The sequence below is a fragment of the Rhinatrema bivittatum genome, chromosome 6 (genome assembly GCF_901001135.1).
Source record: "Rhinatrema bivittatum chromosome 6, aRhiBiv1.1, whole genome shotgun sequence".
Lineage (NCBI taxonomy): Eukaryota > Metazoa > Chordata > Amphibia > Gymnophiona > Rhinatrematidae > Rhinatrema > Rhinatrema bivittatum.
In genome coordinates, this window is record NC_042620.1 from 89,775,651 (window position 1) to 89,795,848 (window position 20,198).

At 44.5% G+C, this 20,198-nt stretch overlaps 1 protein-coding gene across 1 annotated transcript in view; it reads right to left on the reverse strand.

Annotated features, from left to right (window-relative positions):
- Positions 1 to 20,198, reverse strand: part of LOC115094648 (secretory phospholipase A2 receptor-like) — a 154,848-nt gene that overhangs the window by 77,969 nt on the left and 56,681 nt on the right. Inside the window, 2 exon segments of the mRNA XM_029607897.1 lie at positions 10,576 to 10,664; positions 13,827 to 13,959. Coding sequence (XP_029463757.1) covers positions 10,576 to 10,664; positions 13,827 to 13,959 — 222 coding nt within the window.

Here is a 20,198-nt window from a genome sequence, read left to right on the forward strand (position 1 = left end):
ACTAGAGATGATTACGCGCCCCTAGTGCCTCCTTGGCCTCGCTAGGATATTAAGTCGGAGGGGGTATAGAGAAGCAGGATTTTCTGCTTTTCTGTACACTTTTTCGGGCTGCTCATAAATTAAGCCTGCCCTTGGGCAGATTGGCCACACATTTTACTTTCTGGATCCTGGGTGACTAATAGCCTCATCATCATGCATCTGCATGCGATGAGCGCTATAAGTTTTCAGGGGGTTTGGCCGCGTGTTTTCGAGGAGCTAAACCCCTTACAGTATAAGGGGTAATAGACGTGCGTCAAAAACACGCGGCCAAACACCTGTTAAACACTGCGCACGGCCGAGCGCACTGTACAGAATCAGCCCGTGTGTCATCAGAGGGTTACCTCTCTTCAGCAGCTGCATCTTCAGAAGGCCCTCTTGGCGGATGCTTCATCAGAGGGGGGAAACCCACTTCCCAGAAGCAGTATCATCGGAGGGGGGCCTAGCTGGACTGCCAAGGACACCATGTGGGCAGGTGAAGATCATGCATGCACAGATGTATAGTTCTGAATTTCTTAGGGAAATCAGTGGGATAATCAGAACTACAAGTCTGTGCATGCAGCAAGGTGAAAGCAGAACTAGTTTGGCCTGTTCCTTATAACAAGAAGATAAATCAATCACACCACGCAGCAATTAAAAAGACCACGGCACATCCCAACAAAATACAAAATGTCATTAGTGGTGTGAAAATGAATAGATAAGGGTATAGAGATATAGTGATAGGGCAGTTCAAGGTTAAGCCTGTTTGTATAACATTCTCTTGTAGTTTAATTCTGTTTACTGTCTGAAGATCTGAGTGCAAGTTCTCACACAGCGCTAGAAATCAATGTTTACAGATACAGCAGAAAAGAAGCTTATTGCAGCTACATTAGTAAATCAACTGTAGGCTTGCATTACACAGCTCTAGATATGTAGATAGCATAAGGCCTAGAGAGGAGTGATACTGTAGTACAGTAACTGTACATCTGCAGAAATACATAGACAAGTTGGAGACAGTTTATCTTCCTCATGGCTTGGTAGAGTCTCACAAGACAGCAATGAACTGTATGGACAACATTCACCTGGTCAAGCAGTCTGGCCATACAAACAGCTGGAAGGATAGAACAATATGAGGGAGATAAAGAGCTGGAAACAGTATAAGTTTGGATGCCATCATCATCTCCTCAGAAAATGTCTTGGTATCCATAGCTATACATGTGTATAAAGAACTCTTGCTCAGGAGGCTCAGCCATTCTCAATTTCCATCAACATTAGGGATGGTAATGTATGCATTTCTTCTTCTATCTCTAGAATAAGGTCCTGCTACCAATAAAGAAAGCTCAACAACTGATGAGTGATTTATGAATGACTGACATCTGACAAGGGCACTCATAAAACATAGGGAGGGTCAGACATCAGTAGCAGAGTGACACCTCTGCACTGATTTATTGTAATCCATGTCCCATATCTTACCATCAGTATTTTATGTAAATACAAATTAAGCAAATGTCCCAAGAATAGATCCCAAAAAATCACAAAAAGTGATACGGACACTTCCCTGTATCGCACTTTCTTGGAAAACCAACATCCAACATGGAGTTCCGACAAATGAATGAACTGAAGGGAAAGCCATGAACATCCAATCCAACATGGACCATGTTTTGAAAAAGTAATCTGCATGAAGGTACAGATGATGCTTCAATATTCAAAAACATCAACCTTAAAGTGCTCCAAAAAATATATATGTGACTGCATGATGTAGTGCAAGATCACACTGGAAGGATATTTAAAGCCAAAAAGATGCCAAAAACGGCCAATCATGGTGGCTAAACAGTTTGAATGCACAAATCAGCAAAACAGGAATGTTCCTGCCCTCTCATATGTCCAATAACAATGTGAAACATTTTTGTCCTGTTTGTCTTGAATAATATATAGGGAAGGGTTTCGTATTTGTACAGAACTGAGTAGGTGTAGTAGAGCTAAAGAAATAAGTGATAGTAGTAGTAGTTTTAAAAACATAAATCATGGGAAATTTTAGCAGCATTTCTCTACTCAGCCGATGGTAAAGAATCATGACATCTGAAGCCTCAATCAGAACAAAAATTTGAACAGAATCCAAAAGAGATGAGAAAGAGATGTAATCATAAAGTATCTGTCAGCCACACATTCCAATCTACTTCCAGATTGAGGCCATGGGATTGTACAGGGTCAAAAACATAAATCCATCATCTTTCTACCTGAAGAAGCTGCTTCTCTTGATTGCCCCCTTACCAATCATCATGAAAGAGAGACTTTTGAAATAATAGTACCATGCACACATCTGAGTGATCATTTCAATCAGTCTGGTTTTCAGCATCCCTTTAGTTTTATCAACATGTAACAGAGGGCATGTGTAGAGGTACAGCTGATGAAATACCATACCTTACTTATTTATTTTTCAAATTTAGGAAAGATAAGACCATTGCAGAAAGACTAAATGAATTCTTTGCTTCCGTGTTTACTAATGAGGATGTTGGGAAGATACCAGTTCCGGAGATGGTTTTCAAGGGTGATGAGTCAGACGAACTGAACGAAATCACTGTTCACGTGGAAGATGTAGTAGGCCAGATTGACAAACTAAAGAGTAGCAAATCACCTGGACCGGATGGTTTGCATCCTAGGGTACTGAAGGAACTCAAAAATGAAATTTTTGATCTATTAGTTAAAATTTGTAACCTATCATTAAAATCATCCATTGTACCTGAAGACTGGAGGGTGGCCAGTGTAACCCCAATATTTAAAAAAGGCTCCAGGGGCAAACCAGGTAATTATAGACCAGTGAGCCTGACTTCAGTGCCAGGAAAAATAGTGGAAACTATTCTCAAGATCAAAATCGTAGAGCATATAGAAAGACATGGTTTAATGGAACACAGTCAACAGGGATTTACCCAAGGGAAGTCTTGCCTAACAAATCTGCTTCATTTTTTTTGAAGGGGTTAATAAGCATGTGGATAAAGATGAACCAGTAGATGTAGTGTATTTGGATTTTCAGAAAACATTTGACAAAGTCCCTCCTGAGAGGCTTCTAAGAAAACTAAAATGTCATGGGATAGGAGGCGATGACCTTTCATGGATTACAAACTGGTTAAAAGACAGGAAAGACAGGATTAAATGGTCAATTTTCTCAGTGGAAAAGGGTAAACAGTGGAGTGCCTCAGGGATCTGTACTTGGACCTGTGCTTTTCAATATACATATATAAATGATCTGGAAAGGAATATGACGAGTGAGGTTATCAAATTTGCAGACGATACAAAATTATTCAGAGTAGTTAAATCACAAGCGGATTGTGATACATAACAGGAGGACCTTGCAAGACTGGAAGATTGGGCATCCAAATGGCAGATGAAATTTAATTTGGACAAGTGCAAGGTATTGCATATAGGGAAAAATAACCCCTGCTGTAGTTACACGATGTTAGGTTCCATATTAGGAGCTACCACCCAGGAAAAAGATCTAGGCATCATAGTGGATAATTCTTTAAAATCGTCGGCTAAGTGTGCTGCAGCAGTCAAAAAAGCAAACAGAATGTTAGGAATTATTAGGAAGGGAATAGTTAATAAAACGGAAAATGTCATAATGCCTCTATATCGCTCCATGGTGAGACCACACCTTGAAAACTGTGTACAATTCTGGTCACCGCATCTCAAAAAAGATATAGTTGCAATGGAGAAGGTACAGAGAAGGGCAACCAAAATGATAAAGGGGATGGAACAGCTCCCCTAAGAGGAAAGGCTGAAGAGGTTAGGGCTGTTCAGCTTGGAGAAGAGACAGCTGAGGGGGATATGATAGAGGTCTTTAAAATAATGAAAGGTTTTGAACGAGTAGATGGGAATCGGTTATTTACACTTTCGAATAATATAAGGACTAGGGGGCATTCCATGAAGTTAGCAAGTAGCACATTTAAGACTAATTGGAGAAAATTCTTTTTCACTCAACGCACAATAAAGATCTGGAATTTGTTGCCAGAGGATGTGGTTAGTGCAGTTAGTGTAGCTGGGTTCAAAAAAGGTTTGGATAAGTTCTTGGAGGAGAAGTCCATTAACGGCTATTAATCAAGTTTACTTAGGGAATAGCCATTGCTATTAATTGCATCGGTAGCATGGGATCTTCTTAGTGTTTGGGTAATTGCCAGGTTCTTGTGGCCTGGTTTGGCCTCTGTTGGAAACAGGATGCTGGGCTTGATGGACCCTTGATCTGACCCAGCATGGCAATTTCTCATGTTCTTATGTTCTTATCAAAAGATGCTCTTAGCGGATTACAAAATACTTAACTACAAATTAATAAAAGGCAAAATGCAAACCAAACAAAACAGTAAGATAACAATTAAAATGAGACCATAGTCAAGAAAGCAAAAATAAGAAAACAAGAAAACACAGAGCAAAATGAAGGAAAAGCCTGAGAGAAAAAGTGACTTTTGAAATACTAGGTAATAGGTGACTAATTGAGCTTTTTCTACAAAGATGAAGCGCCACATATTGAAATGCATGTTCACTGGTATAAGTTGATCAAGAACTTTTCAAAGGCGGCATCTTTAGCATTGCCTTCTGCCCTGAGAGGAATGCAATAGACCTTTAGGCCTATAAGAAATTAAGCGATTGATTAGGTAGGAAGCAGTGAGACCATGCAGACACTTGAAGGCTAAACAGATGATCTTGAACTGAAAACAATACTGCATGGGAAACCAATGTAATTCATTGAAAACGGGTCACAGAGTCTAACTGCAGCCAATGGTAATTTACACTGCTGAATTCTGAATTATATGGAGGCAGTGGGAAAAACGGGAATTTGGATTTCAGACAGCAATTAGTGAGGCCCCGACTTTTATGGTCTGGGGAACTGATATGCATGGGGGTAACCTGCATGGAGCAGCAGTTACTATCCTTAACAGACGGCATGGGGTTACTACCCTTAACCAATAAGCCTTGATGCTTTTGATGCAACTGCAAGAACATCGCTCTCTGCTTCAATGAGGGGGAAGAGGGGAACAGGGGATGGGAAAGAGGAATTGGATTCAGAGTCACCCAACACTAACCCTGACTTTTTTTTTTTTATAGTATTCATGCATAGACATAATGGAAAAACACAGGACTGCTTCTACGGCCAAGTCCATAAGCAAAGCACATCAAGCACAAGGCTTGGGAATAACTGCACAGAGCAGCAGTTGCTACCCTTAAAAGAAACATGCAGGTAACCTCCATGGCGCAGAAGACACTACCATAAGAAGCTTGCTGGGCAGACTGGATGGATCATTTGGTCCTTTTCTGCTGTCATTTCTGTATTTCTATCTATAATGGATGTATTTCTTAGGAGAGATAATAAAAAGAGGGTTACATTAAACAACTCTGGTAGTAATGAATGCATGAAGCACTTTTATAAAATCATGTTTATACAGAAAGGGAGGTATTTTCTTAAGTCACCCCAGATGGATAAAGGAGAACCTACAAATCAACTGGATCTGTGGCACCAGAAATGGAATTGTCAATTATAGTATAACATCAAGGCTTCTAACCTGATTTGTATGGGGGGCTACAGCCCTATCCAGCAGACTGATAGAGTTTAATTTTAGGGATCATGGTCTATGGATACAAATTCATTTTTAGTTGAATTCAGTTTAAGGAGGTTCATTCCCATACAGCATTTAATTGCAACTAGGCAGGATGAAAGATTTTGAAGGGCCTTAACACAACCTTTTCCCAAGAGACATACAACTGGCTGTCATCAGTGGAGGCGCCTCACGACTTTTTATGCTCCGCAGGTCCAGCATTTAAGTCAGTTGGTAATACTGGATACTTCACCCGACATTAGCTGAAATCCTGTACATTTTCAATGTATGCTTTAAACTCACAAATCCGTAATGTTTGAGTACACATCTTTATGCGGACACTTCCCGTTTCAGAAATCCTATAAGCCGAATGCTGCAGGTTTGGATGACAACGTTTGGGAATTGTTCCCTGTGGGCCTCTCCAGATACAGCCCCTATGGCGAAACACGGCTGTGTTGGGGACTGTACTTCTTTGACACTTCTTTAAAGCCTGCAATAAAAGCTGTTTTCTGAAAGACTTTACTGCACCATTACTTTCATTTACTTGGAACAGAACTATTTATTGGTTTTACACCCTGCTCTTCGCGATCAATCAGTGTAAAAGAAACACCTGATGTTAAAACTCTGGATCAGAAGCCCACAAGGCCACATGCACTCAAGGAAATAAAAGAACCCTGTGGCATTTAACTGGCCAAACAGAGGACAACTGACCCAGAGCCACATAATCTATATAAATAAAAATGTTAAATAGTTTGTACGTCGTCGCTAATCTCGCCAACCGCTTAACCGAATGCGTTCAAATTTGCACACAACATTCACTTCCCATACGGGAAGGATCTTATACACTTACATTACATATAGGTCACACCTGTGACAGGTAATACAAGTTTAAAAATTGCTTACACAAAACAGCGACATCTGGTGGCCGTCAGCGCAAGCGCAACCTCTTACACCTTTCACTCACACTCACACACCACACCCCACCCCCACACAGGGCTATTGTCTTTCATTCACACTCCCTCATAACACACAGAAATCCACACTCATCACACCACACACCCCCACCCACACGCCTGCCAATGTCACTTACTTCACCCACCCTCCCAAAACACACCAAAACACGAATTCCTGGCTGCTACATTGGGAAGCCATGCATTTCACACACCCTCCGAATTTAAATTAAAGTACCCTCTTCCACCCACCCACGCACTGCACTCTGATCACACACTACACCTGATACAAGTCCGTGCTTCTCCGCCGGCACCACAGGAACGGTCCGGGACACATCGCATTCAGTAGGGCCGTCGGATGCCAGCAACAAAAATGGCGCCGGCGGACCTTGCCCTTACTATGCTATACGGAGACAACGACATCGGTACACCATGTGACATAGTAAGGGCAAGAGCCCATCGGCGCCATATCCTCAGCGGACATTTGCCCTTACTAGGTCAGGAATCATGACGCACCACTTTCACCGGTGAAGTTTTGCGACATGGCAGCCGGCGGAACAAACCCTAGCACACACCCTCGCCACCAGCTGGCACTTTACATAGGTAGCCGGGGAGGAGCACGGTGGGGGATCGTTCTTATTTTCCGCTGCGTGTTTTTCACAGGGGAGGGGGCCACTGATTCTCCACATCTCCCGAGAGGGGGGCTGTAGCGTGGGTTGCTCTATTTCGCTGGGTTGGGGGGGGGGGGGCCAGGAAGGTGTGCTTGCATATTTAAACTATTCTTTGCTGGTGCTGTTCATTTGGGGTACAAAAAAAAAAACAACCCACAAACTGTAACCTATACTGCTCTGTTCTGTTTTTTTAACTTAACCAGGCTCAGCTACTTCAGCTACTGCACCAGTTGCTTTCAAATTTGGACACAACCTTGCTTTCACTTTCGGCAAGGTTCTTCTCTATCTAGATTACATAGATGTCACACGGTTACAGAAAAAAACATGTTTTTCCATGTGTGTGGGGAAAACAGCGACATCTGTTGGACAGACATGCAACACACGCTATCTACCTTGGGAAATGAAGCTGCTGTACTGCGCATGCGCGGGCGGGAGCGCACGTCGGGCACAGCGGGACCAACATGGTGCTGGGAGGGGCAGCAGCGGTGCACGTTGCACACAGCGGGACCAACATGGCGCTGGGAGGAGCAGCAGCGGTGGACCGGCAGCAATATCGGGCGTGGTGGTGTCGGCCGGCCGAAATTCAACACCTGGGAGGAGCTGCGGCGGCGATCTGGTACGGCTCACGAGCACGACAGGGAGGGATCTTCGCTGACCTCGCGCCTTCGGGAGCGGGCCACGCAGAACCGCACAAGAGGGTGAGGGACGGGGGGGGGGGGGGGAGCTGGGAGGGCATTGCGAGCCGGAGGGGATCAGAATCAGGGAAGGAGATTGAGAGAGGGTGCGGTGTCACTGACAAAAGGGTAGGGAGTAAGCGGGGAGAGGTGACAGTGAGGGGAGGGTGAATGAAGGGGGCAGTGAGTGTCAGTGGAGAGACACAGAGGGGAGAGGTGAGTGTGAAGGGTGAGAGTTGGAGTGGGGACAGGGGAGTGAAGGGGGGGTTAGTGACTGAAGGGGGAGGGGTGAGTGTGAGGGGAGAGAGCTGGAGTGGGGACAGGGGAGGAAAGGGGGGGTGAGTGACCAAGGAGGAAGATGATGTGTGACTGAGGTATATGAGCAAGGGGAAGGGGGATGGGGGGAAAAGAACCTGACTCTGCCACAGCTAGTAAATAAATAAATAAATAAATAAATAAATAAATGCTGATATGTCTTCTTTTTTTTTTTTAATTGTTTAATATGAAATCATACAAAAAGAAAAGACAAGACAGAAGCAAAAATGTATAAACAGCAACTCCAACATGAGATACCATAATGCATGGTTAAAGGCAACCCCTGTACAAATCTTTACTAATCATCAGGAAACACATTGTCGCCTCCTCCATGCCCAATAAGGTCCCCAGACTTGATCATAAAGCTCTGGTCTGTATAGCAAAGCAAAGATAATCTTTTTCATCACTGCTATGTCCATCACTCGTCTTCCAGTGCGCTATGCTTGGCTTGGATTTCCAGTGAAGAAAAATCAATAATCAAGAAGCATGTAACAGATGAGATACTGAATGTTTCTTTTAAGTAGGAAAATCAAGGCAATCCCTATCTGCCCAATAGACACAGCTGACTGTATAGAGAACAGGTCAAACTAGTAATTGATTGCATTTCTTTCTCAACAGTAAACCAGAACTCTTGTGCCATAGGGAAGTCCCATTACATATGAATATATGATGTAATCAACTCACACCTCCTCCAACACAAAAGAACTAGCAGAGCTAAATTTCACAAAGTATAAAGGAAATCTGTACTTTTTGTGTAAAAGTTGAAACATTAGATCTTTACTTTTGTTATAAATAGATACCTTGGAAAACGAGTACCATAAAGTACTCCATTCATCTGCGACTAACTCCAAGGCAAGTTCAGAAGTCCATTTACTAATCAACTGAGCATCTGTTTCAGAGGCACACGTGAAACTGTGCAGATAACAATATAAACATGAGATCATCTTTTCTGAGGATTGCATGATTAAATTTCTCTCCAGTCCCATCATATTCTGCATAGTATGTTAATCTCCTTGTCCTTGGAAAATGTCCCTCTGAACTTCGAGAAAAAAGTAATGCGTGTAAGATGGAATATCAAATTCATTCATCAATGCCTAGGATAACACAAACCCCCATCCACCCATTCCCCCATGTCAGGAGAAAAAGTAGCAGGAGAGAAACATTATTTAGCAGAGGGGACAAGGGGAAATAGTCCTCAATCACAAGCCCTAACAAATTGTACACATCATGCCAAACCTCAATAGTGTGTGAAATTATGGGACTACCCCTTGTGAATCCTAATGAGAAATAGAGTCGACTAGCTAATGTTGTAGAAGTCGACCCTTGGACCAAGGTGAGGTTGGCGCTACCCACAGGGAGGAACCCTGCAGTTCCTCACCATCAGCATGTGGAACTGGCTGGAGCAGAGGCCCGACAAGAACTTCGCCACTACCAGACCACTTTCCCCTTAGGCTGAGCCTTCGGGTGCTGGGGCCGGCTGGACTTAGGCATGGGCCTAAGGATGACTCTGTGGGTAAAGCGATGGTTGGCCAGCGAGAAGAAAACAGGGTCAGTCCAAGCAGAGGTTGAGGGTGGCAGCAGACAGCAATACAAAAAGGAGGCTGAGGTCAGGGCAGGCAGTGTTCAGGAAGAAGTGAAGCAAACTAAGGTCACGAGACAGGCAGAAATCCAAGATGGTCAAAGAGAGGTCTGAAGTGAAGCTGAAGAGTCAATCCGAAGGAAGGAAGGCAGGATCAGCACAGCAGGAAGGCACCGAAGGAAGACAAGGGACCCCACACAGGGATGCAGGAACTCCGAAGACATATGAACACAAAGACAAGGCACAGGAACTGAAGCAGGATCAGGAACCAGGAACAGTGTGGCAAAAAGCTACTCCAGGGAGTCTGACCTATTGTGAAGGTGTCTAAGAAAGGACAGAGCAGGCCTTATATAGTGGAAGACCTGTGACGTTATCTCAGGGCGCCATGGAGGATTTCCTGCTGAGGGCCTTTAAATGTGCACAAGCTGCGTGCACCTAGGGACACCCCGTTCAACTGAGCGGCGGACCTAGAGAGGCATGTTGAGCCTTTGTGGCAGCCGGCCAGCCTCATCTCCTTCCAGCTGGCATCCGTGGACCTTCTGTGGCCCGAAGGGAGAGGTAAGAGTGGACAATCATGGGACGGACCTGCGACCGGCCAAACACAACAGCATCCCCTCCTCTAAACCCCCTCCCTCCCCAGGGGGCTTGGGCTTCTTAGAGTGTGATGTGTTGAATGCCCTTAGGAGGTTCTTGTCCAGGATATTCAAGGCAGGTTCCCATGTGTGGGCCATACCCCTCCCAAGAGATCAGGTATTCCTACCTTTTGTTTTGTCATTGAATATCCAGTACTTCATTCACTTCGTAAACCTGGTTTTCTTCAGTGGACATATTTTGGGGTTTGGGCACCTTCCGGATGGCCATGTGTTTAAGCCCAAGGGCTTAAGGAGGGAGATGTGAAAAATGTCATGGTTTCCCAAGGAGGTAGGTAAGTGCAGTTGGTAGGTCACCGGTCCCACCTGATGAGTAACAGAAAAAGGCCCAATGTAGTGAGGTGCAATCCTCATGGAAGGCATTTGGAGTCGGATATTACGGGTACTCAACCAAATCTTGTCCCCAGGTCTAAATTGTGGCGTGGGACGTCAATATAGAAACATAGAAACATAGAAATGACGGCAGAAGAAGACCAAACAGCCTATTCAGTCTGCCCAGCAAGCTTCGCACTTTTTTTTCTTCTCATACTTATCAGTTTCTCTTGGCTCTTAGTAACCTATTGGTTCTATTTCCCTTCCACCCCCCACCATTATGTAGAGAGCAGTGTTGGAACTGCATCTAAGTGAAATATCTAGCTTAATTAGTTAGGGGTAGTAACCGCCGCAATAAGCAAGCTATACCCATGCTTATTTGTTTACCCAGACTATGTAATTCAGTCCTTGTTGGTTGTTGTCTGTATATAGATCCACTTTTCTTCATCCCCCCTGCCGCTGAAGCAGAGAGCTATGCTGGATATGCGTTAAGTATCGGTCTTCCTCCTCTGCCGTTGAAGCAGAGAGCTATGCTGGATATGCGTGAAGTATCGGTCTTCCTCCCTGCAGTTGAAGCAAAGAGCTATGCTGGATATGCGTGAAGTATCGGTCTTTCTCTCCACATTTGTAATTTTTTTTTTATTCTGTATTTGGTGAAGGTCGGTCTGTTTTCTGTGTATGTGAACAAGGTGAGGTATTTTACTAGCATGTAGGGATTTGTATCAATCTTTGTTGTGCTCTCTCGATAGGATATGTATTGGTGATGTACTGCTGCCTTCTCGTAGATAGGGCTATTGCTGTTTGAGTCCTTAGAATTAGTGATGCTATGGTTCGGCAGGTTTGCTACACAGAGTACAGATAAAAGATTTCTACAAAACTGACACCGACTTCCAGTCACATAAACACAAGCATAAATCAATTTCTACCCTCAAAAAGTACATGCATAACTATACAGTTCAGTCTAGCTGATTTGGGGCTATTTTGATTGCTGTAATAAAGCATTACTGAAAACGACAGCTAAACTTCTACTACTTTTTCATGGTTTTCAGTTGGATGTCATCAATCGACACTATGCAACCCATGCACAGAGATGTACAAGTTCCATATTTATTAGGAAAACTACAGCCTCAATAAAAGATAATAAATGTGCCTCTTTCTCCAATACTGCCAACATCACATATCACATACAGAAAATGCTAAAAAGTGCATCGAGTGCCTGCCATGCGGTGCTCGGCCCTTGCAGTCTCATTACCCAAACAATAAGCCAGACGAGGTGATGCTCTTCATTCGTATGCTGAGAAACCCACCACCTTCAAGGAATCAGAAAGTGTATCATTTCATAAATGCTTTTTTGGCTTATTGTTTGGGTAATGAAGTCACAAGAGCCAGAGATTGTGTGATGCACTTTATAGCATTTTCAATGCATAATATATGATATTAGCAGCAGTAAAGAAATAGAAACATTTATTACTTCTCCCAGAAACCATACAATTTTTTTTAAACAACAAGTTTTTAGAGTTGTGTGGGTGGGTTTTGCCATGTTGCTTGATGTTATTTAGAGGCTGGCCCTTTTCCAACATACTTACAGTGGCCTTTGTTCTGCATGCTTGCTTTTGAGTTGGAGACAAATCAAATAATTCAGAAAGTGACTGAATATAAAATCCCAGCCCATTGTTACTCTTTCCCGTCTCTGAAATCTGTACTGCATTCTGAAATCTCTTTTTCCTCACTCTGCAGATTCTATTGGCGCTAGGGACACTAGTGCATCCCTAGCGCCTCTTTTTGGACAGGAGCGGCGGCTGTCAGCGAGTTTGACAGCCGACGCTCAATTTTGCCGGCATCGGTTCTCAAATCCGCTGACAGCCACGGGTTCGACTATTGGCCACGGGTTTGACTATTGGCCTCTTTTTACCGCAGGTCCTAATTTGAATAATTTTTTTTTCTGAATCGCGCGCACAGGAGAGTGGCGCACATGCTCACGCTGCTATAAAATCAGGTGCTCATGTGTGCCCAGGTATCAGATTTTATAACATGCACGTGGTGACGCATGGATGTTATAAATTCGGCGCATCCATGTGCTCACGCTGGGAACTACGCACACATGGATGCCCGCACGCCCCTTTAAAAATGTATCCTTATATAGATAAGATTCAGGCATCTAACTGCAGCATGTATAAGAACTCACTGTTTTTTTTCACTCAGTATTTCATACCTAAACTTTAAGAACCATTTGGAGTGGAGGGGTAGCCTAATGGTTAGAGCAGTGGGCTGCAAACCAGCATTCAAATCCCACTGCTACTCCTCATGATCTTGGGCAAGTCACTTCACCCTCCATTCCCTCAGATACAGACTTAGGGGGGTCATTTTCAATAGCTTTCGCACGCGAAAAGGGACTTTTCGCACGCGATAGGGTGATCGGGGCGGAGTTGACCCTGGAAGAGGAGTCGGGGCAGCACCGGGGCCGACGCTGCGGAGACATCGCTGGCGACGAAAGGTAAGGACCCTTATCGCCACCAGTTTCGCACCGAATAACTACACCTACAAAAGCCGGCAGCCATCGCAGTGGTGCGATGGCTGCTGGCTTTTGCAGGCTCGTCCCCCGCTTTGCGCCCCCACCCCCCGGTACCGCGTGATTCACTATTCTCTGCAAGAATAGTGAATCCAGGCCTTGGTTGGGGGCCCACTGGGGACAGGGAAATACACACAGTACCTGAATGTAATCCGTTCTGAAGTGCCTGAAAAGCAGAATATAAACATAAAAAAATATATTTGGAATTAAAAAAATGGTTTTAGATTATCATTAAAATGCAAGTGATCACCTTCATTATTTTCACACATTAGTATCCTTGGTGGACTTTGAATTGACCCTATTTTTTGTTACTCTGCCTTTGGGCTCAAGCCTTGAATCTTTTAAGTATCCAGCAATGCCTTTGGCACCAACACCGAAGGACCTCAACAATGTAGCTGCAATAGATCTAGTGGGAAATATCTGACAAATGTATCTTTTGGTATCTTTCTCATTATCAATACTCAGCTGAAAGGTGAAATAATAATAAATATCCTCCTTTTCTCTTTTACCTTTTGGTATTTTGCACATCCACTCAGGTTTCGCAGCATAGTGCAGTGGTAAAACTGTTTTCTCAGCTGTGTATGCCGCACAATTTCTTACACTGTCTTCAACATATGTGTCTTGTAAAAAGGCAGCTACAACCTGCAAGAGGAGCAAGTTCCTCATCAACATGCCCTGATAACAATCCTACATCTAATCAAAGTAAAGAAAGGCCAATAAATCTAAGGGTTTATTAAAGCACAGTGCTGTTCAGTCTCTGCACAGCTCCTGTGATGGACAGACACCACCAAAATAAACAGCGCTTTTCAAATTTTTTTCAAATAAGCTACAAATGGGCACTTACAGCTGTGTACCTACATCAATTTATATAAACAAAGTCAATTTTCAGAGACCAGCTGAGTGGCTAAGATAACCAGGGGACTTTGCCCGGTTACGTTTAGGAAAATATTCAGCCAAATCTAACTGGATGAATATCCCCCCCCTGAAAGTAACCGGTCAACATCTGACCGACTGGATTTAGTGCAACTGGGTTTCCTGGCTAGAATTTAACTGGGCAGTACTGAAAATAAGTGCAAATTGGCAAAACCCTCTGACTTCCCCTATCACTAGCAACAAGGCAAGATCTCCCCACCTCCAAACTATATTTTTATTTTTTAAAATTCCCGTTGCTCTCCCTCCCACCCACCCAACTGTAAAAATATTTTTTTAAGTATCCCTACTGCCACTTCCTTTCCCGGTCCTGCCATCAAAAACATTTTGAAAAGCGTCCCCTTCAGCCACTTCCCCTCCCTCCCAGTGTCCTTGCTATCAAAAAGATTTTAAAAATGTCTCTGCAGTCACCTCCCCCTGCACACATTTCCCAGTTGCAGGATAAGAAAAAGCCCTGCTGGGATCCCCTACACAGCAGTGATCCATGCAGGCCTCTCTCTTTCTTTCTTTCAGGGGAGGAGGGAGACAAGCTGGTCAGTGAGGACATTTCAAACAATTTTTGAGAGCAGGGAGGCCAAAGGGAGAGACATTTTTAAAAATGTTTTAACAATACCAGAAGAAAAAGGGAAGGGAGAAAAAGCACCTAGATTTGGCCAGTTAGTGTTGAAAATCAGCACAAGCCAGTCACCGAACTTTCAGGCCAATACAGTAAAAATTGTGGGAGAGTGGGCAAGTGCCCGCTCTCCCGGCGTGTGCACAGGCCACTCTCCTGTGCGCACGATTCAGAAAAAAATAATTTCATTATTTTTAACTTTTGGGACCTCGACTTAATATCGCCATGATATTAAGTTGGAGGGTGCACAGAAAAGCAGTTTCTACTGCTTTTCTGTGCACTTTCCTGGTGCCGGCAGAAATTAACGCCTACCTTTGGGTAGGCGCTAATTTCTGAAAGTAAAATGAAAGTAAAATGTGCGGCTTGGCTGCACATTTCACTTACTGAATTACGTGGGAATACCTAATAGGACCATCAACATGCATTTGCATGTTGCGGGTGCTATTAGTTTCGGGGGGGGGGGGGGGTGTTTGGACACACGTTTTCGACGCGCTATTACCCTTACTGAATAAGGGGTAAAGCTAGCGCGTCGAAAACGCACATCCAAACTGGAGCACACTGTACTGTATCGGCCTGTTTCTTCCCTAACCCTGTCCTCTGCCCTACACACACACACACACACACACTTAATTATCTACACCTATACACATTTGCATTTATGGACTTCAATCAAATTCACTGCAGTCCCAGATTCTCCCTTTCAGTGCTAAAATTGCTGCCAACCTTCTTTTATATAATCTGTTGGGGGGTTTTTTTTTAAATAAAAAGACTAGACAGAGGTCATTTGCTGCTTTCTGCTCCAGATGCTTTGAGAAAAGTATGCTGGAGAATTTCATGCCACATACCGCTGTATGACTGCTGTAACCTTGTCAAATTTTTTTTTTTATAGTACTTGAGAAAAAATGTTGCAAAATAACATAAAACACCCCCAAAACCAAAATATTACATAAAAAGCAGAACTTGGCACTCAGAAATGTTTCCACTTCATTACTATACATATGGGATAGATTTCTCACTTTGGTTTGGTATTTCACATCTTTTGTTTCCCCGTGTGAAATTATTACTACAGCAGCTACGGTCTGCAGGGTTTCAGGTCCATCCTGTGTTATCTGTCCTACTTTTCTCTGCCTTCATCACGTGGAACCGGATCCCAGAAAAAACAATCAAAGACTAAGGGCCTCATTTTCCAAGCAGTTTACCGCGTGCGATAAATTCGCAAATCGCGCTGACAGCCGTTAACGCGATTTGCGAATGCAAATTAGTAATTTCTTATTCAGGGGGCGGAGTTGGGGCGGAGCATATGTAAAGCGGGAACCAGTTTATCGTGTGCGGCGAAACAAGCGCGGCTGCTATCGCGGCTAATAACTACAACCCTTCAATTTGCGTTACGGAGTGCGCTACGGGCCAGTAAAGGGTTATCGGGGTCCACGATATGTCCGGACAGCCTGTTGAAGGGGGGGGGGGAAAAAACCCTAACAACAAGAAAAACGAATACTCGAGCTGGAATCCTCTCCAATCGTTGCTTTCCTTCCTGGGATGAGTGGGAAAGTCCTTGGCACGACGGCTTGCTCTTCGGATCCTTTCTTGCAGTTCTTGGCGTCAGGGTACAGAGGAAGGAGGGAGGGGGTCATCATCATCAGCCGTGCGAGCGAGCGAGGGAGGGAGGGAGAGAGGGGGAAGGCAGGTAAGACCCAATAGTGCTGTCAGGAGGAGCAGCAGCAGCATAAAACCGCCCGAGATCCGAGGAGGAGGGAGCCCTCCTGCCGGGCGCCCTCTGCCCACCCATGTGAGTACCCGGGCGCGAGGCGCCGGCCACAGCAAATCCCCCATCCCCCTTACACATCCGGGACTGTTACCATTTCCTTACCTTTACCGATTTGTCTCCTTGCAGCTGCGTGGGGGCTTTTTGACATCTCCTTCTCTCTCTCTCTCTCTCTCTCTCTCCCCCCCCCCCCCCCCGCAGGATACTGAAACGGGCTGCTGGGACTATCGTGGACCACGATACTCCTGGCTGGACACTTTTCGCGAAAACATCGTGCACCGCGATAAAACAACCAATGAATCATCGCGGTGCACGATGTTTTCGCGATTTGCGACTCCAGTTCCGCGAATGGCGAAAACATCGTGTGCGGCGATGTTTCCCCACTGCACGGAAAATGCCTTATTTGCATAGGACACGCCCCCTCATGCGTTACTGCTGCGATATTGGAAAATGAGGCCCTAAGGTAGCAAAGTTGGGGATGCTTTGTACATTGGCTGTTGTAGATTGCTGAATTCAGGCACTGAATTTTCAGAAGTCTTCAGTAGACAGAGGCAGAGGACATCACACTGCTTACTTACTCTCTCCAACTTTTGCTTTTCTTCTTGGCTGCAGCTAATGGGGCTAAGACAATTTATTACATATGCTGGATGGTTCTGCTGCTGTCAAGTTGGAAAAGGAAGAGACACCCATCGTCGCCAGAGACAGTGACTGTTAAGGCCACGCTGCTCTTTTTTTTTTTACAAAGACTGTAAGACAGTGGTAGACAATGCACATAGAACTGAAATCTGACTGCTGTCTTTTTTTTAATGTTTAATCCACTGATTGACATTCAGGGAACCCCAAGAGATACACGTGAATGTTTCGCACGTTTATGGACTTCTTAGCTCCCTCATAATCGGGCCGATTCAGTAAAATGCGTGGGAGAGCCGGTGCTCCGAGGCGAGCACCCACTCTCCCGACGCACGCCCAGGCCACTCTCCTGAGCACGCGATTCTCTATGAAAATGAAGGCCCTTGGTAAAAAGGAGGCACTAGGGACATTAGCACGTCTCTAGCACCTCCTTATTGGCAGAAGCGGCAGCTGTCAGCGGGTTTGATAGCTGACGCTTAATTTTACCGGCATCGGTTGTCGAACCCGCTGACAGCTAAGGGTTTGGAAAACGGATGCCGGCAAATTGAGCGTCTGTCTTCCAACCTCTGGGCTGTGGGCAGATTTTTTTTTTTTTAAGATTTTTAAAAAAATATTTATTTTGGGGCCTCTGACTTAATATCGCTATGATATTAAGTCGGAGGGTGTACAGAAAAGCATTTTTTTCTGCTTTTCTGTACACTTGCCTGGTGCTGGCCGATATTAACTCCTGCACACACACCTTCCACTGCCAGGCACATTGTGAACTAACACAAAATCCCGCAAAAAAGACACTCAAAATCTATACTGCAATCCCATCATAACATAACAGTAATAACACCAAGGACTCAAACAACAATAACCCTACCTGTGAAAAAGCAAGGGTAAATATTACACTGGCTCCGAGAATACCAATACAACACCTACTGAGGAAACAAACAAACCCGATTGCTATAGATCCCTATGCAGACACTAAATGCTTGCAGAATCTCTCATCACGGTCACACACACAGAGCAGAGACAGACCCTCACCAAAAACAGAATACAAAATAAAGGAGCACAAATTAAACAAAAAACTGAAATGGAAACCCCAAGAAGCCAGACTCTGTGTATTAACAATGGAAAAACAGAACCACCATTCCTCATAAAACAAATAAAATCAAGAAACATAAAGCATCAGTTATAATAGTAAAACCATACTAATAAAAGAATATTTTAAAACTGCTGATAAATAGAATTTCTATTAATTAAAATCATATACATTTTTTACAATTTCCCAAACACCAATAAAATATTTCAAAACAGCACATATATCAAATTACACCCAATAATTAAAACTAATAAGGATTTTAAAAAGCCCCTGCTGTCCATGCATGGGAGCTCTTGATTTCCATATTGTCGCGGATTAGGAGGTTATCCTCTCTCACACATACTCACATGTCCATTCTCTCTCACACATACACTGTCACATACATACACATTCATGCTCTTATACCCACCATAACCTCTCACTCTCACAGACACTGACACACTCTCAGGCTCTAAGACACTCTCTCTCCCTCCACCCCCCCCCCCATGCACAAACTCTTACTCCCCTGGATTTTACTCATACACACTCATGCTCTCACTCTCACTGGCTCCCTCACATACACACAAACACGCCACTCCCTCACCATCCCCCAGGCATGCACACATTCATTCTCACACACACAGACCCCCAGGCAGGCACCAATTCATTCTCACACACACATACACAAGCATCTTTTCTCATACATACAAACCCCAGGAAGACACCCATTCATTCTCATACACCCATTCATTCTCATACACAAGCAGGCATTCACATACATACACCCCCAGGCAGACTCCCATTCATACACATGCACACTAAAGGCAGACTCCCTCTCTTTCTTTTTGCCAGCAACCTTGGAGCTTCTCTCATTCCTCTGCTGCCACTGTCACTGCTGCCACGTGGCTATTGGGGAGGCGCTGATTTCTGCTAATGGCACTGAAGCTCATTCTGCTGCCTCCTCCGTGCAGGCCCCATGGATTTCCTCCATGCTGATCTCGTACACTATGAGATCCGCATAGAGAAAGTGCTACTCTTGCACATTACCAAAGATTGCAAGTGCCAATCAGTAAAAAGTAATTTCTTTTTTTTTTACCTTTACTATCTGATCTTAGTTTTCTAATCGGTTGGTTATAGGCTTTTTTGTTCCACCTTCCCTTTTCTTATTTTTTTGCTAATTACTTTTATATTGTCTTTTTTTCTATTTCTTTTCTCTCCATCTATCTTCTTCCCTCAAACACACAGTCAGGTTCTCATTCTCACTTGCTTTCTCTCTCTCTCTCTCTCTCACACACACACACACACATATACAAGTTCTCACTCTCACATGCTCTCTTTCATACAATCATTCGTACACACAGTCTCTCACTGGCACATGCTGTCTCTCTCACACACACAGAGGCTCTCACATGCTGTCTCTGCAAACATTCAGGTCCTCACTCCCACACACAGTCTCTCAACTCATCTTACACACACACACACACACACACACACACACACTCTACAGGCCTTCAGCCTCTCTCTTGCCTCTGGCCCTCCTCTTCACGGGTTGCCGCAGGATGGGCATTGCAGCGGCCGTGATCTTCTCGGGCCGCCCGCAATGTGGGATCTGCGGCGGCGGCCCTGCTACCGGGCCTCCTCCTCTTCTCAGCCCGCTGCGACTTGAGATTCGCGGATGACTATAAATGCTGCTCCTCTTCTGCACGCGGCTGATGCTCCTCTTCCTTCCTGCCCGCATGGCTCCGGAAACATTTTCTTCCGGGGCCATGCGGGCAGGAAGGAGGAGGAGCACCTGCAGGATTGGACGCAACCTTTTTCTTTGGGCCGTGGTGACATGAGCTCCACCACGGCCCTGCCGATCTTCCTGCTGTGTGTGTCTG